Source organism: Silene latifolia, chromosome 4 (assembly GCF_048544455.1).
Source record: "Silene latifolia isolate original U9 population chromosome 4, ASM4854445v1, whole genome shotgun sequence".
NCBI lineage: Eukaryota > Viridiplantae > Streptophyta > Magnoliopsida > Caryophyllales > Caryophyllaceae > Silene > Silene latifolia.
Window position 1 is genome coordinate 23,373,942 of NC_133529.1, and position 19,908 is coordinate 23,393,849.

Here is a 19,908-nt window from a genome sequence, read left to right on the forward strand (position 1 = left end):
ATTTTTGGGTGCCTCGCTTACGCTAAAACTCTAAATCGCTCTCGCGATAAATTTGCGTCACGAAGTCGTAAATGTGTTTTTATTGGTTACCCATTTGGAAAGAAAGGATGGAAACTTTATGATTTGGATACCGGTAATTTCTTCGAGTCTAGGGACATTTCATCGAAACTGAATTTCCGTATCAAAATCTTCAATCTCAATGAATTAGACAACGACCCTAAATCGTTCTGTTTTGATACCTTATCCCCTATTTCCAACCCATTAATTGTTCAAACGACTTCTCCATCTCCCAATTCGTCCTCACCGTCGACCACCGCTTCCGCAACCGAGCCCCACACCACGGCCACCCCATCTCCTTCGACACAATCTGACCACACCCAACCCGCGGACACTTCCCCTACTTCTTCCAACTCGCCATCACCACCACCAAAGTCTACTTCCATGGGCGGTGGGCATCGAACCAAAATACCCAACTCCAATTTAAAGAACTTTGTATTACCTAAACCTCGCCCCTCGGTTAATTTACTCACAGCTCAATCCACGTCTTCAGGTACCGTCTACCCAATTTCTCATTATTTGAATTATCCAAAATTCTCCTAACCATCAAGTTTTTTTATCGGCCGTGACCAAACACCACGAGCCCAGTTTTTTTAAAGAAGCCGTGCAGGTACCAGAATAGCGTGAGGCTATGAAACGCGAAATTGAGGCTCTCGAAAAGAACCACACTTGGACTCTCGAAACTCTACCACCGAACAAAAAGGCCATCGGATCAAAATGGGTTTACAAAATTAAATACAATGCCGACAGGTCTATTGAACGGTATAAAGCTCGTTTGGTGGTTATGGGTAATGGACAAATTGAGGAAGGCGATTACAATGAAACTTTCGCTCCTACTATCAAAATGGTCACTGTCCGTACGTTGTTCGCAATTGTTGCCGCCAAGTGTTGGGTTATTCACCAAATGGACGTTAATAACGCCTTTCTCCATAGCGACTTACATGAGGAAGTTAATATGAAACCCCCACCCGGTTTACATCTGTCTAACGAGGGCAAAGTATGTCGTTTATGCAAGTCTCTCTATGGGCTAAAGCAAGCCCCTCGATGTTGGTATGCCAAGTTAGCTTCGGCTCTTCTCAAATACGGTTTCCGACAATGTCCGTTCGATTATTCATTATTTTCAATCTCTAAAGCGGGACCGAAATACATGTCCTCGTCTACGTAGATGAGTTAGTCATTTGCGGGGATGATCCGAAGTTTATTGCACAATTTAAGGAATATTTAAGCAACTGTTTTTTTATGAAGGATCTCGGCCGACTGAAGTACTTTCTCGGACTCGAAATTGCTCATCATTCTTCTGGCATCTTTATTTCACAAAGCAAGTACGCTCTCGACATTTTAACAGAAACCGGTCTCCTTGATACCAAACTGGCAACAATTCCCATGGAACAAAATCATCGCCTCGCCCTTTCTAAAGCCGAATTGATGCCTGACCCGCAGCCATACCGCCGAATTGTGGGTGTCTCGTATATCTAACAATTACTCGACCCGAGTTAACTTATTCGGTACACACCCTTGCCCAGTTTATGCATGCTCCGACGATAGAACACCGGAATGTCGCCCTAACAGTTGTTCGGTATTTAAAGAATTCTCCGGGTCAAGGGATTCTTCTTGGGTCTGACAGTGACTTAAGACTCTAACGCCTATTGTGACTCGGACTACGCTACTTGTCCCAATAGCCATCAATCACTTTCCGCATACCTCGTCTTCTTGGGCTCTTCACCGATATCTTGGAAAACCAAGAAACAAGCTACGGTATTCCACGAACGTGGTTAAAAGGTTTACTGCAAACTCTCGGAATACATCACAAACAACCCATTCAACTTCAATATGACAATAAGTCGGCTCTCCACATTGCCAAAAATCCGGTATTCCACGAACGTACGAAGCACATTAAAGTCGATTGTCATTTTATCCGCGATGAAATTCTAAAAGGAGTTATCGCTCTAAGCTACGTACACACAAAAGCTCAACTCGCGGACATTTTCACCATGGTTGTCGGACGCGCTTCATTTGATGATTTACTCTCCAAGCTGGGTGTCTCAACCCTCCACACTCCAGCTTGCGTATTTTGCAAATATTTAGCTTCCGTAAATACGTTATCTCTTCGGTATATATAGTGTTGATCAGTGTAATTACAAACACAATTTTGGATGAATATAATTCTATTATGAAACCAATCTCATTATCTTATTCAATCTTATTATTCTACCAATTCTAATACTAATCTATTGGTTTTTGTTTTAAAGAAAACGAATTCGGTTTAAAAACGGCTAACCGGTTTCTAATTTACACACCCGAGACCAACCGGGTTTACCACTAGGAAACCAGCTTGGGTAGCCGATACGATTTTAACTGAATATCCGGGTTTTTAAAAGCAATTTTCGGTTCGGTTTTAATTTGTGAAATCAGATTATGTTTTTTGCTCACTACTATACATATATGTAAAAGACATTCTTACGCAAGCATATTGTAAATTAATTTAGTTTTGTAACTACATTTTGAGTAATGGATCGTTATTTTTGTATGCTTTTTTACATACTAGGTAATATTTTTATGAGCCAGGTTACAAGAGAATGAGTAGCCGATTTATGACATCTTTGGAGGCAAATAGGAATCGACTACAAGTTTACAATCGTACTAACACAGATTTTTGTGTAAAATCGATGGTGGTTATTACACCTTTAACATTGATGCTTTTTTACTTTGTCACTTGTTTAATGTGACATGGTGATTGGTGATCCTTCCTTCACGGGTTTCATCTCATTATTCTACCCTGATTTGATAATACAGTAATTTATTGTAAGATTGTTTTATGGACTTTCACAAATTATCGTCTAAAATGACTTTCAATTCAAGTTTCATATAAGGTCACTCTAAAATCTAAAGTGCACAATAGCGCTCTTTAATAAGAACCATTATTATAAATGAGTCGGTAGTGGCATATTTGGCAAGATGGCTTCAGCAAATAAAGTACGGAAATTAAGTAGTAGAGAAGGGTGAAGTAGAGGAAGTAAACAAAGTAGAGATGGTGAGTGAAATAGACAACCACATCCACAAGTAACAACGCCACATTCAACAACACAACAAGGGACTAAAGTTTCTCTCCAACTCCCCTTTTTCTTATGCCCAATTCATCTTCTTCATGTCCCTACTACACTTAATTTGGTTTATTCAAGTGCAACAAGCCAACCACCCTCTCTAATACTCTTCTCGGTTACCGACGTTTTAACATTTTTTTTCCATATAACTATCGAAGATTACATTACCTATGAATTTCATGATATAGAAACGATAAAGCGAGATTTTAAATAAACTTGTCAAGAGTTAAAAATTATCTACGGAGTACTTATTATTAAAAATGAAAGAAACTAACTAAATTAAACACGATGTATTTATAAATTTGTTTTTAGTACTTGTATAAAGGACAATAATGATATATAGAGCGTCATCAGGTGATGATCGTCAAAGACCATACTCTCGAATCACATGACTCATAACTCATAAGGTCATATAATATCTTTGAACCCTACATATCATATGTGTCGGGATGGTAGCAAAGATTTTCTGTAGCTCCATAACATATATTTATACCATGTCTTCATGATCTATCTAACATTATATTACTCCATAATTACTACACCTAATTCCCTTTTCCCTCTTATACTCTATATATTCATTTGAATGATATCCTCCACAACCAAAAATGCCCTTCATAACACTTGTTCACCTTTGCATATCTCAACTTTGCTATCTTTTACATAAAGAGTAGCTCCACTGGTAACAGCTCGCTTATTGTGAGGTGAGGGGTTCGATTCTTACAGGTGACATAGTGCGTTCATTTGAACCAAAAACATAAAGATTACTAATGTTAAAAGGCAGAAATAAATAGATTAAAAACATAATAATGGAGGATATTAAAGAGGATATATTGTTGTCATTCTCGTTATCATCATCTTCGTTATATTCATCTTCTTCCTCTTCTGACCATGAGATCGACAGTGGCACATCCTTGTTGTCGCCACCACTCTTAGATGAAGACGGAGAGGATGATCATCGGCTGAGATTCGTTGATGAAGAAGATGGTAGCATTTTTTTGGACGAAGTTGAACAACGATTCAATCAAGTTGCTGTTTGGGATGATCATGAGGCTCTTCCTACAGTTGATGCCTCACATTTTGGTTATTGCATTGGTAAGTCTTTTGTAAGACGGTTATACAAGAGATAAACGTTATTCAATTTTACGGTTTACTTGTTAGTTGGTTGTTTTAGTACGTTGCATGTTGGAGACTGAAGTTAATTTTCCAACACGATTGATCTTAATTTGTCCCCTGTTTTGTAACAGGAATGCAACAAAATTCAGAATTTGCTGATGAACTTCTTCAAGCATTAAGAGGAAGAACAAATCTTAACATGAGGATCAATAAAAGAGAGCTATACAATTACTGTCGTCGATTAACTAATCCGTCATATGATCTTACTACAAGAATCTTCTTCAACATGTAATTATATTTCATCCAAATAAATCGTGCAAATTACTCTTTTAATTAATTATAATCATGCAACGTACTCAAAATTAAACCTTCCGCCTTACCGCCTATGAGGAGATAAACGTTAGATATACGCAGTTTTATCCCGACTCAGAACAAATGGAATAACTAATGCTTTTTCCGCTGTTTCTCAGGTGTGATAGAGATATGGATGGAAGGATTACCAAAAACGATTTAGAAAAGGTTACGGTTGTTAATAATTATTTATAAATAACAAATGGACATGAAAAAGAAGGCGAATTGACCATGTTATTATTGTATATATAGATGATATTGTTAAGTGCTTCAACAAATTCATTGAGCATGCAAGGAGAAGACGCTGAACGGTTTGCTTCTCTAATCTTGCAAGAAGTCGATACTCAAGAAAAGGGATACATCGAGGTATGTCGTAATTAACTCCTTAAACCTTCTAATTGACGCTCTTTAGCTTAAGTCCCTCTGCCCTGCGCAGAACACTCACATTTATCTATCATACTTGTGCAGTTTCATCAACTAAAGAGGCTCTTCAAAACCGTCTTAACAAAAGGCGACACTTCCACAGAAAACGAGCTAGCAAAGTCTCGATATCAAGAGCATCAAGAAGCCACAACGACCATGTCAATGGTAGAGATCATATTCAGAACTTATTGGCGTCGAGCGTGGATTGTGACCCTTTGGCTGACGCTTTGCATAGGACTCTTTACATGGAAATTCATACAATATAAGCATAGAGCTGCTTTTCAAATTATGGGATACTGTCTTAGCGCGGCGAAGGGCGCCGCCGAGACCCTTAAGCTCAACATGGCTCTTATACTGCTTCCAGTATCTAGGAACTTGCTTACTTGGCTTAGGAGGAGCCCTTGGGTTAGCTCTATTGTTCCTTTCAATGATAATATCAATTTTCACAAGGTAATTAATTAATCTCTTACATCCATTTGTTGTTTCCTCTTAAATAATGTAACACTATGGTTTTGCAATACGAATGGAATAAATCAAAACGACTCAATTAAGTTCCGGCCGTGTCTTTTGGAATGAACAAGTTAGCATCTAAACTGTGATCATTACTAGACATTTTTCATCAAAATTACTTTTCAAACAATATGATCCTCACAAATTCTTGTGTAAGACAGTCTTACATATATACGTATGTTGTACAACTGATCCTTCTGATAACTACTCCCTACGAATATAAAAGCTAAACAAATGACTGAGGCAGAGGGAGTACTTTATAAGATCCATGGGTCATTTCTAGGTAGTTGAGTTCCGTTTCACACACTAACATAAACCCGCTTTACAGAAGCTAATTGTATGTATACACATCACAAACATAGAAGAATCGACGAAAACTAGCAAACTCTGAACACTTAGAATCTTGTCTTAATGTAGCTAATTGCAGGAGGGATAGTCATAGGGGTGATCTTACATGGAGGGACTCACTTGGCTTGTGACTTGCCAAGAATATCAGCAAGTAATTCCTTTATTTTCCAAAGAACCTTTGGAAATAGATTTGGCAACCAACAACCCTCGTATCTACAAGTATTATGCACAACTGAGGTCGCAACCGGGATTGCCATGGTCATTTTAATGGCAATTGCCTTTTCTTTAGCCACCAAAATGCCTCGACGTCGGTCACCGTCATTACCCAGCCCAATTCGTCGGGTTACCGGGTATAATACATTTTGGTACTCACATCATCTTCTCATCATAGTCTATATTTTGCTCATCATCCACTCCATGTTCCTCTTCCTTGCCAACAACTTCGTTGAGAAAACGGTATGCCCACCGGCCACCACCAACTTTCTACCTTTCCATTTCTTAAATTTAATTGTATACATTTTTCAAAATCCCTCTCGATATTTTGAAAACTTATACAATCAAATGGAACGGAGAAGGTATTCCCATACTTCTTTGTACATGAAATATTAATATCTTCAATGTTCTTGTCTAGACATGGATGTACCTAGCAGTTCCGGTTCTAATATATGCAGGGGAGCGAATATATCGTAGTATAAGATCAGAAACTTACGAAGTCGACATTCTTGAGGTAAATAAAGTAAATACACCCAAGAAATGCTTATGTACAAATTACCAATGGAAATTAGTAATAGTAATCATGTTTCCAATGTCATGTTTGCAGGCAAACATGTACCCAGGAAAAGTTTTACATCTCAAACTGTCCAAACCAACTGGTTTTTCATACAAAAGTGGCATGTATATATACATCAAGTGCCCCCATATTTCTCCTTTTGAATGGTATGTAATCAACGCGATACAAATGTATTTGATTTGTTCATTGGATGGTTATGAGTCTCGGTACCACCCTCTCACATACAACATATAGGATCCATTAAAATGATGGATCTTACATAAAGCATGTGAGAGGGTGGTACTGGTCCTTTTACGACACTAGTGTAATATCGTTTGTTGTATGCTTTTTACATGTATTCTAGGCACCCATTTTCTTTGACATCGGGACCAAATGATAGTTATCTAAGCATCCATATTCGGACCCTTGGAGATTGGAGCTATCATATTCATAATCTCTTTCAAGAGGTAATTTAATCGGAAATTTAAGCTCCGTCAAAACCCAGCAAACTTCCAAGTTTCAACACCATATGATTAATTTCACAAAAAAATTAGCAGGCAGTGATCTCAAAACCATTTAATTACCCGAAAGTATATATTGACGGGCCATATGGAGCAGCGTCTCAGGATCATATCAAATACGAGGTGGTCGTGATGATTGGCCTTGGCATAGGAGCAACACCTTTCATTAGTGTCCTCAAGGACATAGGAGATAGGCTTCAAAAACAACCTCCTAATCAAGTAAGTACTCAGCTACAATTAATTGACCTTTTTATATTAAGATTTAACTATATATTTATTCTGGAAATGTTTATACAGATGAACGATTTAGAGTTTGGTGACGCGAGAGGACCGTTGAAGGCCTATTTTTATTGGGTTACAAGGGAACATGGCTCCTTAGACTGGTTCAGGGACTCCATGAAGGAAATCATTGAAGCAAGCCAAACACAGGTGATCTATAAGTTGTCTTTAATTGAAAATGATTTCGCCATTAGATGATACCGAGTTTTAATCAGTTACTACCATTTCGCATGCCTTTCACATTTGACAAATGAATCGTGCCACAGGGGTGAACACTTGACGCTTTGAATTCTCTCATTTATCGGGCTAACTCAAGCCCTCGCCCAAAATTTTGGAAAATACATTGTCCAACTCATTTTGTTAACGGGCCGGACAGGGCAGGTCTAACGGGTCATCCCGTCCATAAACAACTCTAGTCCTAGATAGGCACATTTTATGCCAAATCCATCATGCACTTCAAATATCATCATCTTAACCGAAAGTTTTTTTTATACAACTGTGTGTTTACAGAGAGTGATAGAGATGCACAACTTTTTGACTAGTGTGAACCCACTTGGGGATGCACGATCGATATTACTAAGCACAACTCAATCGTTGCATTTTGCCAAAACCGGCCTTGACATATTCTCTCGAACACAGGTGAAATTTTTACTGAAGTTAATCCGGTTCTCCCACTTCTCCTCCATCTTAATCATTTTATTTACATTTGATTAAAATAAACCTCACAAGGAAACAAATGGCTAAAATAGGTGAAAAATTTGTGTCCTCTGGAAAAACCGTCGTCCTTATACCTAAAGGCAATCCACCAAATGGAATAATATAAGGACTTAGGTGTAAGGAGTACAATCCTGGCAGAAGACACACAAATTTTTCAAAGAGGGGGTATAAGACACAGAAATTCTATTTTATCAATAGCAACTTCCCGAGACTTGAGAAAATTTGATATGAATGTTTAAAATGCAACTTAATCTCCGAACTGTATCAAACTAGGTACGTACACACTTCTCTCGACCACATTGGTTGAAGATATTCACAAGTTTGGCTCAAAGCCATGAAGGATCGAGTATTGGTAAGACATTACTTGATTATACAACCCTTTTAATTTTAATTTTTATTAGAAAAATAGCGTAATTATTTAAGGGTTATACTCCATGTTTGTAGGCGTATTCTATTGTGGCTCATCGAACCTAGCGAAGGAGTTGGAGGCATTGTGCACCAAATTATCGACCAAGACCACAACCAGATTTGTGTTCCACAAGGAAAACTACTAGACTCATTTTTTTGATTTGGTGACCCAGTAAACACTCTAACCAAAATAATTTTTTATACTCCATGTTGGCAACAAAAGCACAGCTGAACAAGGCATTTGCACTTGCCGTAATTCTTTTTTTTTTTTGGGATTTTCTCATCTGTACCCCTCAACTATTTCATTTTCTCACTTGTACCCCCCTTTTTTTGAAAGAAAAAAAAGCTTTGAGTAGTCTTTGACCGAATATAATTCTTGGATACGATTTCATGTATAGTATGGAAATATGAACACCATTCTTAATTTTCAGTCACTGGTAGGATTAAACAAGGCATGCTTGGTAAAGTGTCCCAAATCAATTGTCCCCGGCTTCTTTGCTACCACTAGGAAGAAAGATTCAATAGAAAAACTCCGCAGAAAAAAAAGAAAAAGTCAAATGATATTACAAAAATGGGGTGCAGCAGTTGCAGCTAATTTGCATAATAATCCATCTCAAAATCAGAGAAGACTTCTAGCATTCAAAAAAAAAAAAAAAAAAGACTTTCCTCATGTTCCACAGGAAAGCTGGTTTTGAATTTATTTCAAAAATCCGGGCAGCAAAAAGGCCGGAAAAAGTCCATAACATCATACTTATTTCGTCAACATCAAAGATAGCACACTAACCAAGGAGTTCTTGTCTAGGTCTCCAAGGCAGAAGCTCCAGAAATAATCTCAGTAAGTTCAGTCGTGATGGATGCTTGTCGAGTTCTGTCGCCATTAAAATGATATAATCAATCACTTGAGTACATTAGGAACATCATTTAAGTACAACAAAGAGCAGGCTGATAGATTACAGAAAGTAAGATGAAACAAAAATAGTAACACAACCCGCCTTAGACTAATGTTATCTTTTTGTAAAACGGTTTCAAGAGACTTGCTAAAAATGAATAGAGCACTCTAATTTTCATATGCAAGGGGGAGAATAGAACCTGTTATAGGTAAGTGTGAGACGGTCAAGCATTTCCCCAGCGTTTCTGCTAGAGCTGTCCATAGCAGACATTCTTGCACCTTGCTCACTGCAGGCATTCTCTAAGACTGCATTGAACATCACCTGAGACATATTGATGAAGTCTGAGCACAAGAAAGAAAAGAAGCCAGACAGAATTCAAATGAATTGTACAAATCCCATAAAAAACATGGACGATTAACAAGAGCTTTGCAGAACAATTGATAAAGATGACCAAAGGCCACTACTTGGAAGAGTCTTTGGCCCAACTAAAATAATAATCCAGAACACCAACACTCGTCATGGTATCAAAATAAACTGAAAATAAATATACTTACACAAGAAAATTGGAATTCAGTAAGATTCTGGAGAATCTCTGATTTTGATTCCCCACCTTCAATCTCATAAGAATCAAGATCTCCCAGCTTACCACCAGCCTCGGACTCCCTCTCCACAATCTATACAAAAACAAAAGCTTAAGTAGTCAACTAGAAAATGAAGGATTAGCAACTTCTCTGCCTGCTGAGAACAGTACCTCTGGGGATAAGACAGTGGACACTGTCGGCAAAAAAGACACCACCGAAGAGAACTTGTTGTAAACAATCCTCAATGCATCAAACTGCACGTTCTTCAAGATATCATCCGCAATTGCAGACACCTGCAGAACTTTTTTTCAAGAATGTTAGCTACCCAAAACACAACATTTTACTACCTCCCATCAACACGAAAGGTAACACTTGCTTTTGGGTGGTCTTCGAGTCGGTACTTTGACCGTATTTTTCTTCATTTATATGAGACTTTTTTTTCAAAAAATATTTTTTTACGAAAGATTTTTTCATAACAAATTTATATATACAAGTTTCGTCTTTCAAAGTCCCATATCTTTAACGATATTCATGGTCAAAGTTTTTGAAATTTGACTCCCAAAAAGTGAATGTTACCTTTGGTGAGGATGGGAGGGAGTATAAAAAAAAGCTTTGATGGACGCATGTGTTGAAAAAAGCCCTAATTTATCTTTATAGACATAACTTGGTAAATTCAATATTGAGACATCTTGCAACACTCAATAAACTGTCCTGGTAACACCAGTTACAAGCTTAGTAGTAGCAGACGGCCGAACACAAACATCAATGCGAATCAAATCAAAGGCCAAAAAATATTAAATAGAAACAGCTAAACATTTGACATATAAGCCAATGTTCAATAGCATAAAAGGGCAGCCCGGTGCACAATGGCGTCCCCGCTAGGCAAGGGCCCAGGGAAGGGTCCCACCACAAGAGTGTAATAGGGGCAAGCCTTACCTTGCCATTTTGGCAAGAGGCTGCTCCAAGGACTTGAACCCGTGACCTCACAGTCACAAAGCAACACCTTAACCGGTGCGCCAAGGCTCCCCTTCCCAATGCTCAATAGCAAATGAAGTAAATTTATCATTATCTACGAGGCACTTCAGACGTCTTCAGTTGAGACTTGAGAGCAACCCACCCATTTCTCAATTCAAATGGAGCCAAAAAATACATATTATTCTTTTGGCACTAGGATACCAAAAAAAAAAAAACAAAAAAAAAACAAAAAAACTCATAAAAGCCTCTTCCTTTCCGCTTCACGGAAAATAGCACACGGCCACGTGGACACCACCACTAATCCTCTACTCCCTCCATTCAACTCCACTTTGCAACTTTGGTTTTTACACGGATATTAAGGAGCGAATTAAAAAAAGTATTAAAAGTACATGGGGAAAGAGAAAGAAGAGGTTAAAAATATTAAAAAAACATAAAGGTGGGGTTTTATGGTGGGTTAGTGTGGGGTATGGGTGGCATTTTTTGTAAATAAAGATTTTCAATAAGGATAGAATTGTCATTTTTTTAGCCAAATAAGGAAACCTGTAAAGTGGAGTTGAATGGACGGAAATGGAATACATGTAAAGTGGAGTTGAATGGAGGGAGTATTATTGAAAGGAGGGGCCTGGGGTTCTAGGATCTAGACTATGGGGGTTCATAAGTTCAATAATCAGGAGACATTAATTTAGTAGCAAGATCTATGACACCGGTAACGAAGTTAGAATTTAAAAATAAAAATTCTCAAGGCTAAAAATGTAATTATAATAATAAATTTACGAGTATCTTGAATCGCTCTCTTGTTAAATGGTTCAATGCTAAGATAGAATGGCACTGTAACACTAACAAAAAAAACATAATGATGATACTTTGTACTCCATATTCTGTTTTAATATAATAAAACTATTATCTTAACAAAAGGACATTTTATAACTGGCTAAAAAGGAAAATAGGGAAAATAATCACTTTAAATAGAAGTTGGGCTCAAAATATTTAACATAGAATTATGTCGCATACCCACATAGCCAAATGAACCATCTAAAATTACATATATCAATAACCACTTGTCAGTTTGCTTTGTATCATAGGGCAAATGTCAAGTGGAATCACATGGGAAACAGCCACATATAAAATTGCTTTCTGTGAGTGAGAAGAGGGACCAACAACCACTTTACGAAGAACCCTGAGAAGCAACTTTGCAAAACTAAATTTTATTTCTTTCAGTTTCACGGGGTGGGGTGCGGGTGAACCACCTGCAACTTTGCAAAACTAAATTTTATAATCAATTTTTATTTCTTTCAGATCTCCACAATTGATCTAGCTTACTGCAGCTGATGAGGCCCTTAAGAGCAGCTTTAAAGACCAATTTCAACATTCTTAAAATACTCATATCGACAAATCAATTTAAGCAACTTCAAACTACTACATATGAAGAAAACCACTTAGAATTCCATCTTCCATTAGCTAGATCCAAATAGGAGAAGACACGGGGTAAAATGGGTAAATAGTATTAGCAATAATATCTCAATATCTTCCAAAAAACTCACTCAAGAAGCAAGCTATCAATTAGCCTCAACCAAATATTCATTCCTATTGTAATTATAGAATGATATTATCTTGTGTATTATTCTTAGCCTCTTTTAGTCCTATGTATCCTACTATATAATGTACATCCTTCACCATTGCAATATACAACTTACATTTTATATCAACCTAAATCTTATATGGTATCACGGAGTCATCAACGATCCTCCAAAAACTCCCTCTTCCTCGTCGTGCTCAGTTCAAAAGCACCACCACACCCACAACCAGACCACCCCTCATCATGTCTAACCACGATACCGTCATTCCAAACCCACACGAGACCAACGCACCCCTCACATCCTTCAATCTCAACCATTGTGTCAAACTCACACCCCTCAATTACACCTCATGGCACTTTCAATTGACCCACATCCTCTTCGGCTATAGTCTCTTAGGGTTCCTCGATGGTACCACTCCGTCACCCTCACCGACTATTGTTGGAGACGACAAAGCCGAGAAATCAAATCCGGCCTACTTCACGTGGCTTAATCAAGACGGCCTGATATTGGGTGCTTTAATGGGCACCTTATCATCGGCTGTCCAAGCCTTAATTGTCCGACTTGGGACGTGTTGGCTCGAACCTATGCAAACCCCTCTCGAGCACACATCTTACAAGTCAAGGATCGCCTTGACTCGATTGTTAAAACCACGGATCAGTCCATTGTGTCAAACTCACACCCCTCAATTACACCTCATGGCACTTTCAATTGACCCACATCATCTTCGGCTATAGTCTCTTAGGGTTCCTCGATGGTACCACTCCGTCACCCTCACCGACTATTGTTGGAGACGACAAAGCCGAGAAATCAAATCCGGCCTACTTCACGTGGCTTAATCATGAATGCCATTGACTAGTGGGAAAAATTCTCGACCCGGAAGACATTGTATCCAAGGTCCTCAAAGGCCTTGACTACAATCTCTATAAACCCGTCATGATGGACGTAGTTCGTGCGCCCGTGACAATCTCATCACCTTTGAAGCGCTTCACGAAAAATTGCTTGAACACGAACTTTTGCTAAAACAACAACCTACTGCCTCCCCCGATGTATTCCAACCCTCGGCCAACCCCGTCTATCGTCACCAAAATCAATATCGAAACAACCATGGCAACTCGAGGAATAATACCCTTGCCTACAACCAACAAATGACCCGCCACCAACCCTCCACTAACCCCAATCCTCGTCCCTTCAAAGGCCGCTGTCAATGGTGTAGACAAGTCGGCCATGTGATAGCGGATTGTCCTCTGTTTCGCAAACTATTTCCCACCAATATCTTCCCCCAACCACCCACCCGGCAGCATCACAACCCATCACAGGCCCACACGGCTACCCAAGGCACCACCACCCCGAACCCCAACTACCTTCTCGATAGTGGCGCCTCCATTATGTTCTGGGCTATGAGGCGGAGACCTGAAATGGATTATACCATCGTCAAGGTCATGAGTGACATGGTTGGAGGCGCCACTATCGAGAAGGTAGTTGGGGTTCGGGGTGGTGGTGCCTTGGGTGGCCGTGTGGGCTTGTGGTAGGTTGTGATGCTGCCGGGTGGGTGGTTCGGGGAAGATAATGGTGGGAAATAGTTTGCGAAACAAAGGACAATCCGCTATCACATGGCCGACTTGTCTACACCATTGACAGCGGCCTTTGAAGGGATGGGGATTGGGGTTAGTGGAGGGTTGGTGGCGGGTCATTTGTTGGTTGTAGGCAGGGGTATTATTCCTCGAGTTGCCATGGTTGTTTCGATATTGATTTTGGTGACGATAGGCGGGGTTGTCCGAGGGTTGGAATACATCGAGGGAGGCGGTAGGTGGTTGTTTTAGCAAAAGTTCATGTTGAAGCAATTTTTCGTGAAGCGCTTCAAAGGTGATGGGATTTTCACAGGCGCACGAACTAACTATGTCCATGACTGGATTTATAGAGATTGTAGTCAAGGCCTTTGAGGACCTTGGATAAAATGTCTTCCGGGTCGAGAATTTTTCCCATTAAAGCAAGTTGGTCAATACAAGCTTTAATGGTATTCATGTAATCAGTGACGGACTGATCCGTGGTTTTAACAATCGAGTCAAGGCGATCCTTGACTTGTAAGATGTGTGCTCGAGAGGGGTTTGCATAGGTTCGAGCCAACACATCCCAAGTCGGACAATTAAGGCTTGGACAGCCGATGATAAGGTGCCCATTAAAGCACCCAATATCAGGCCGTCTTGTTTAAGCCACGTGAAGTAGGCCGGATTTGATTTCTCGGCTTTGTCGTCTCCAACAATAGTCGGTGAGGGTGACGGAGTGGTACCATCGAGGAACCCTAAGAGACTATAGCCGAAGAGGATGTGGGTCAATTGAAAGTGCCATGAGGTGTAATTGAGGGGTGTGAGTTTGACACAATGGTTGAGATTGAAGGATGTGAGGGGTGCGTTGGTCTCGTGTGGGTTTGGAATGACGGTATCGTGGTTAGACATGATGAGGGGTGGTCTGGTTGTGGGTGTGGTGGTGCGTTTGAACTGAGCACGACGAGGAAAAGGGAGTTTTTGGAGGATCGTTGATGACTCCGTGATACCATATAAGATTTAGGTTGATATAAAATGTAAGTTGTATATTGCAATGGTGAAGGATGTACATTATATAGTAGGATACATAGGACTAAAAGGGGCTAAGAATAATACGCAAGATAATATCATTCTATAATTACAATGGGAATGAATATTTGATTGAGGCTAATTGATACGTTGTTTCTTGAGTGAGTTATTTGGAAGATATTGAGATATTATTGCTAATAAATAGAAGAGAGCATTTATCCTTCCTTTTCAAGCTGGCTGAGAAAACTTATTTTAGCTAAATCCACTTGTGGTGCCTGATTAAGCAAACTCAAGTCATGAGAAGTTTTTCTCTTCAAGTGGTCATGAGTGAGGCTAGTGAGCAGATCCAAGTTCAGCTCAAGTAAAGCCGAGTAAGTTTTTCAGTTGGAAATCACTTTATTAGAAGCTCAAGCTGACTAGCTCCGTACACAATTTCGTGAGAGCAAGGCTTGCCACAAAAAGGATGCCGATATATGAAAGAGGAAGGCACTCATGATGGATAAACAAAACATAAATTAGATGGCAATGAGCCAACAAACCCCCAGTATATAATTCCTGTTTCTAACGCATAAATAGTAAATGAAATCCGAGGTATCTTAAGAGTCTGGAAACCAAGTATTTGAACAATTGTGGCAAATTTTAGCAAAATTGGAATTTCAGTATTTCACCTACATGTAGTAGTCATCTAAAAGAACAACCCATCACCTACAAATCACTATAGAATAGCACGATAAATTGAGAACAATGCTGCAAAAGTTTGCACAGTTATTCAGTTAGTTTGATGTATTGGAAAAAGCTTGAAATCAAACCTGAGTATAATTCAATGGATTTTTCTGCAACTCAGTGATACAAAGCTCAATGCTCTGCTTTGAATCACGGATAAGCTGCACTTTAGCTTTCTCTCCCAGAATAACATATTTATTTTCTTTGTCCGGACCTGCCGCAGTAGAGTTTGTCAGTATATTGTGGTTTAAGTAGTAGAGCAAACCTAAGCAACAAGGGAACTAAGATCATAAAAATAGAATATATAGCAAAACTAGTACCAGCATTCAGCTTGTGGACTGCTCTGCTTGTTTTGACAGAAGTTGAATTGATTCCACCGCACAAACCTTTGTCCGCAGAGATGGTAACGATCACATTTCTCTTCACATCAACACCTATGAGTCAACAACAAATTATTAAATAACCCTTAGGGCCCTTGCTGCCCTAGCAAAATCAGAAAAGCTATCACAATGCCATTAGCCGAGATTTCAACAAGCATTAACTAGTCACCAAATAGACCTGAACCTTTAGCCACAATTATGCCTAGAAGCCCTAGATTCACTACCCAACAGATAGGGAAAAAAAATGAACAGAGCCTAAAACACAACAGCAGCAATTTTAAGAAATGACTAGAAGGCCATCTCAACCCTCAACTAATATAGAGACTGCAGAGATCTCCACAGTCCACACTTTACCTCTAAAGCTTCAATCCACATTCTACCGTAATAAAAATAACAGGAAAAGTGTTTTTAATACATATAAAATGTGAAATTATAATTCCGCAAATAAAGCAAGTACAAAACCATAAGTGAACCTATCAGACACAGGACAGAACTACTACATAGCTGCGTAAACATATCAGACATTCAGACAGCATAGTATCCTAGGACAGGGCAATAGATGTTCTAGAAAAAGTAATCAATGTAACGAAACTGGAACCAATAATTGATTATGAATACAACCAAATCAGGCGGACCATAAATAGCAAAAAAAAATGCTTACTGGGAATATCCCCAAGAAGTGCGGTGAAAGGTTGCCATAAGCCACGGGATTTTTCGGCTTTTGACTGAATTTGTCTTAGCTTTGAGGCTGCAACCATCTTCATAGCCTTTGTGATCTTCTGGATGTTCTTAACACTCTTCATGCGGTTTCTTACTGCATTAGCCGACACACAATATGGATCAAAATAAAAAGATATTATGAAAAGCTTGAGCAGCAAAAACAATATCTGCAAAACCGCAAAACTAGTACCAAACTTGGATTACTAAGTACTCACCAATTTGTGTAGAAATATAGCGAACACCAGGAGATACCTGCTCCCTGCAAAATCAATAGATATTATATTAATTTATAGAGCACCATAAAAAATTAGGTTTTACTGCAGTATCATTTCTAAACTTGTTACAGAATCTCATACTACCTAAAACAAGCTCGACCCTCTTGCCAGCACTTGTACCAGAATTCTCACACATACTCAACAATTGACATTATACCAATATCACTCATGGCAATGACAGAGGAAGTTGACCAAACAACTAAACAATGATTTTAATCAAAGAGGCGACCAAGTACTATCATGTCTTGGATAAGACTATTCAGTCTGGAGATTGATAGGCCGTCTAACGACTACAAACTATGGTCATTTGGAGAGCAATAAAATGAAAAATAGAAGAGATTGAACAAGGAAGGTGGATGATGTCTGATATTCGTTCCAGAGTTTTTCGGGATGGCTTACATCCTTTGTCTTTTTTCCTTATAAAGCCACAGAAGAGGGCCAATACAATAAGACAAGCTAAAAAATACTAAATTATCCTTCCATCCCATATAAATGGTACATCTCAGTCCTAGTTCATCCCAACATAATATACCTTGCCAAACTGCCATTTATTTGCCTGAGCTACTAAACACCAAGTCCTCCATGGTTCTAGTTCTTTTATGTTTACATCGGTTATATGACATGGAGTGATCCCGATCCCAGTTTGAACTAGAATTAAAAAAAATGATATACTCACAGAACCTTTTTCAATGTGATTATGGTTTCCAAGGATATGCTCATGTACATTTTCAGCTGAGCATAAAAGTTCATCATTCTACGAATATATGAGCCAATGGAAAAACTAAGGGGGCCTAGCAGGGGTGGTCGCTTCCTCAGCACTATAAATTTTGAAAACTTTGGTTAATATTTTAGATTTAAATCCTAGTTCACCCCCATGAAAATTTCCGCCCCAAAACTACAGATCCTGGTTACGCCACTAAAATGAGGGGATCAAAATCAACCAATTAGAAATCAAATGCAACCAATTCCACCACAAGGAAACCCAATAACAACATTTCATCAAACCGTGGAAACTGTCATTCCATTCCATTAACATATCAATCAATTCCACAAAAAAAGACAAATCAAAACCCGGCATATTTTTAATTCTTTTTAAACATCAATTAAAAATGAGACAAAATGCATTATTCCAATTGATCAAAGATTTCATTGATATAATAACAACAACAAAATTTGGAGAAAATGTCCAGTATAAATCAACATTTCGATCGATATAATAAATCAATTATAAAAGTAGTAAATTTGACAATCAACAAATTGAAAAAGGAGATCGATAGGAGAGGAAGTACGTACTGGGAAGAGATGATAGAGGAACGAATAGCTGGGATTTGATTAGTGTAGATCATAGGGCCGATACGCCTTCCTTCGCGCGTCAATGCCGCCATCGCCATTGTTACAGTGTGTTGATTTCTTCGGATGTTTGGGGGGGGGAGGAGAAGACGGAACCCTAACTTTTCAAGTGTTATGTCCGACGCAGTACGCAAATGCTTGTTGCGTCTCCCGTTTCAAAGGTTTTATTTTGAGGGGTAAAATCGAAAATGGATCTGAAGGTTAGGTAATAATATACGTAATTGTTTTTCCATGGACAAACATTGCTTTTTCATGGATTTTTTGTCATTAATTTTCCATACATTGCTCTTTTCCAAGAACAAAAAACCAAACTCTCTCTAATTCTCTTTCTCACAAAATTAATCAAATCCGTCAAATTACTCAATTATGGACGTTAATTCTCATGTCGATCGAGTAATAATCCTAACTTATTAACTTTATTAACTATGTTATATCAATTAGGGAAATTCAATTAATTTAGACCTAATGAAATTGGGGTTGAAGAGATTATTCTCAATAAAAAGTACTTTACTGCGGTTTATTATTTTCAATGGATTAAGTATATTGAGGGTCTTAAAAGATATAGGCGAGTAATTCTTTCTGGAATAAGGCTCTCAATTCTTGAATGGTTACAGACAAAAAATGTGTAGATCGGATCACATGTGTATATTTAAATTGTTTGCCGTCACTTTGTGTTGAAGCAAATCTCCTTTTGAGAATTTGTGGCATATCTACGAGAGTGCAAGTTCTGAATAACTCCCAACAATTTTTTCAGTTGCAAATATTCGTACTCCAACTGAAGATGTGCAGACAAGGAGGGGGTGGTCTGGGTGGTGCGGGTGGTACAAGAGGGTGGTCCAGTGATTAGTTTGGCCGGTGGTTGGTTGGTGTAAGTAATGAGAGATTTATTGGATTGAAATAAGATGGGCAATGAGGGTGTACAAAAGACAAGGGTATAATAGTCATTCATGTCCATGATTGAGTAAATCATGTCCATGAATGAGCATAACCCATAATATAACGTCACTACGGAAAGATTTTTGGTAGTCTTCATTCTTTAGACAAGACTTCGCTAAGTCTAAGACAATACTCATCTAAGACTATCAATCCCCTATTTACTAAATAAATAGACGATTTTACATTTGGTTTTTAATTTTTGCATTCTATTATGTGTAAATTCTAACGTAAAAAAAAATGATTGCCAAAAAAAATATAACGTGTCCTTCTATTATTCAAGATATGTGATATACTGATATATGTGATTATGTGATTTGCCAAATCTCTTGAAAGG

General features: G+C 38.6%; 2 protein-coding genes across 2 annotated transcripts; one reads left to right on the plus strand and one right to left on the minus strand.

The window, feature by feature from the left end:
- Window positions 1–3,388: 3,388 nt before the first annotated feature.
- On the plus strand, window positions 3,389–8,849 carry LOC141653258 (respiratory burst oxidase homolog protein A-like). Its single transcript, XM_074460968.1, has 14 exons — window positions 3,389–4,250; window positions 4,403–4,559; window positions 4,742–4,790; window positions 4,875–4,988; window positions 5,091–5,495; window positions 5,973–6,359; window positions 6,535–6,630; window positions 6,724–6,839; window positions 7,037–7,139; window positions 7,230–7,412; window positions 7,491–7,622; window positions 7,983–8,111; window positions 8,463–8,541; window positions 8,634–8,849. The coding sequence occupies exons 1-14, from the start codon at window positions 3,965–3,967 to the stop codon at window positions 8,741–8,743; spliced, it is 2,346 nt and encodes a 781-aa protein (XP_074317069.1). The 5' UTR covers window positions 3,389–3,964; the 3' UTR covers window positions 8,744–8,849.
- A 286-nt stretch (window positions 8,850–9,135) lies between these two features.
- On the minus strand, window positions 9,136–18,793 carry LOC141653259 (ATP synthase subunit gamma, mitochondrial-like). Its single transcript, XM_074460969.1, has 9 exons — window positions 18,582–18,793; window positions 17,229–17,272; window positions 16,955–17,107; window positions 16,234–16,347; window positions 16,000–16,127; window positions 10,239–10,361; window positions 10,042–10,161; window positions 9,687–9,808; window positions 9,136–9,465 (listed from the first exon to the last, which is right to left on the minus strand). The coding sequence occupies exons 1-9, from the start codon at window positions 18,677–18,679 to the stop codon at window positions 9,396–9,398; spliced, it is 972 nt and encodes a 323-aa protein (XP_074317070.1). The 5' UTR covers window positions 18,680–18,793; the 3' UTR covers window positions 9,136–9,395.
- Window positions 18,794–19,908: the final 1,115 nt, after the last annotated feature.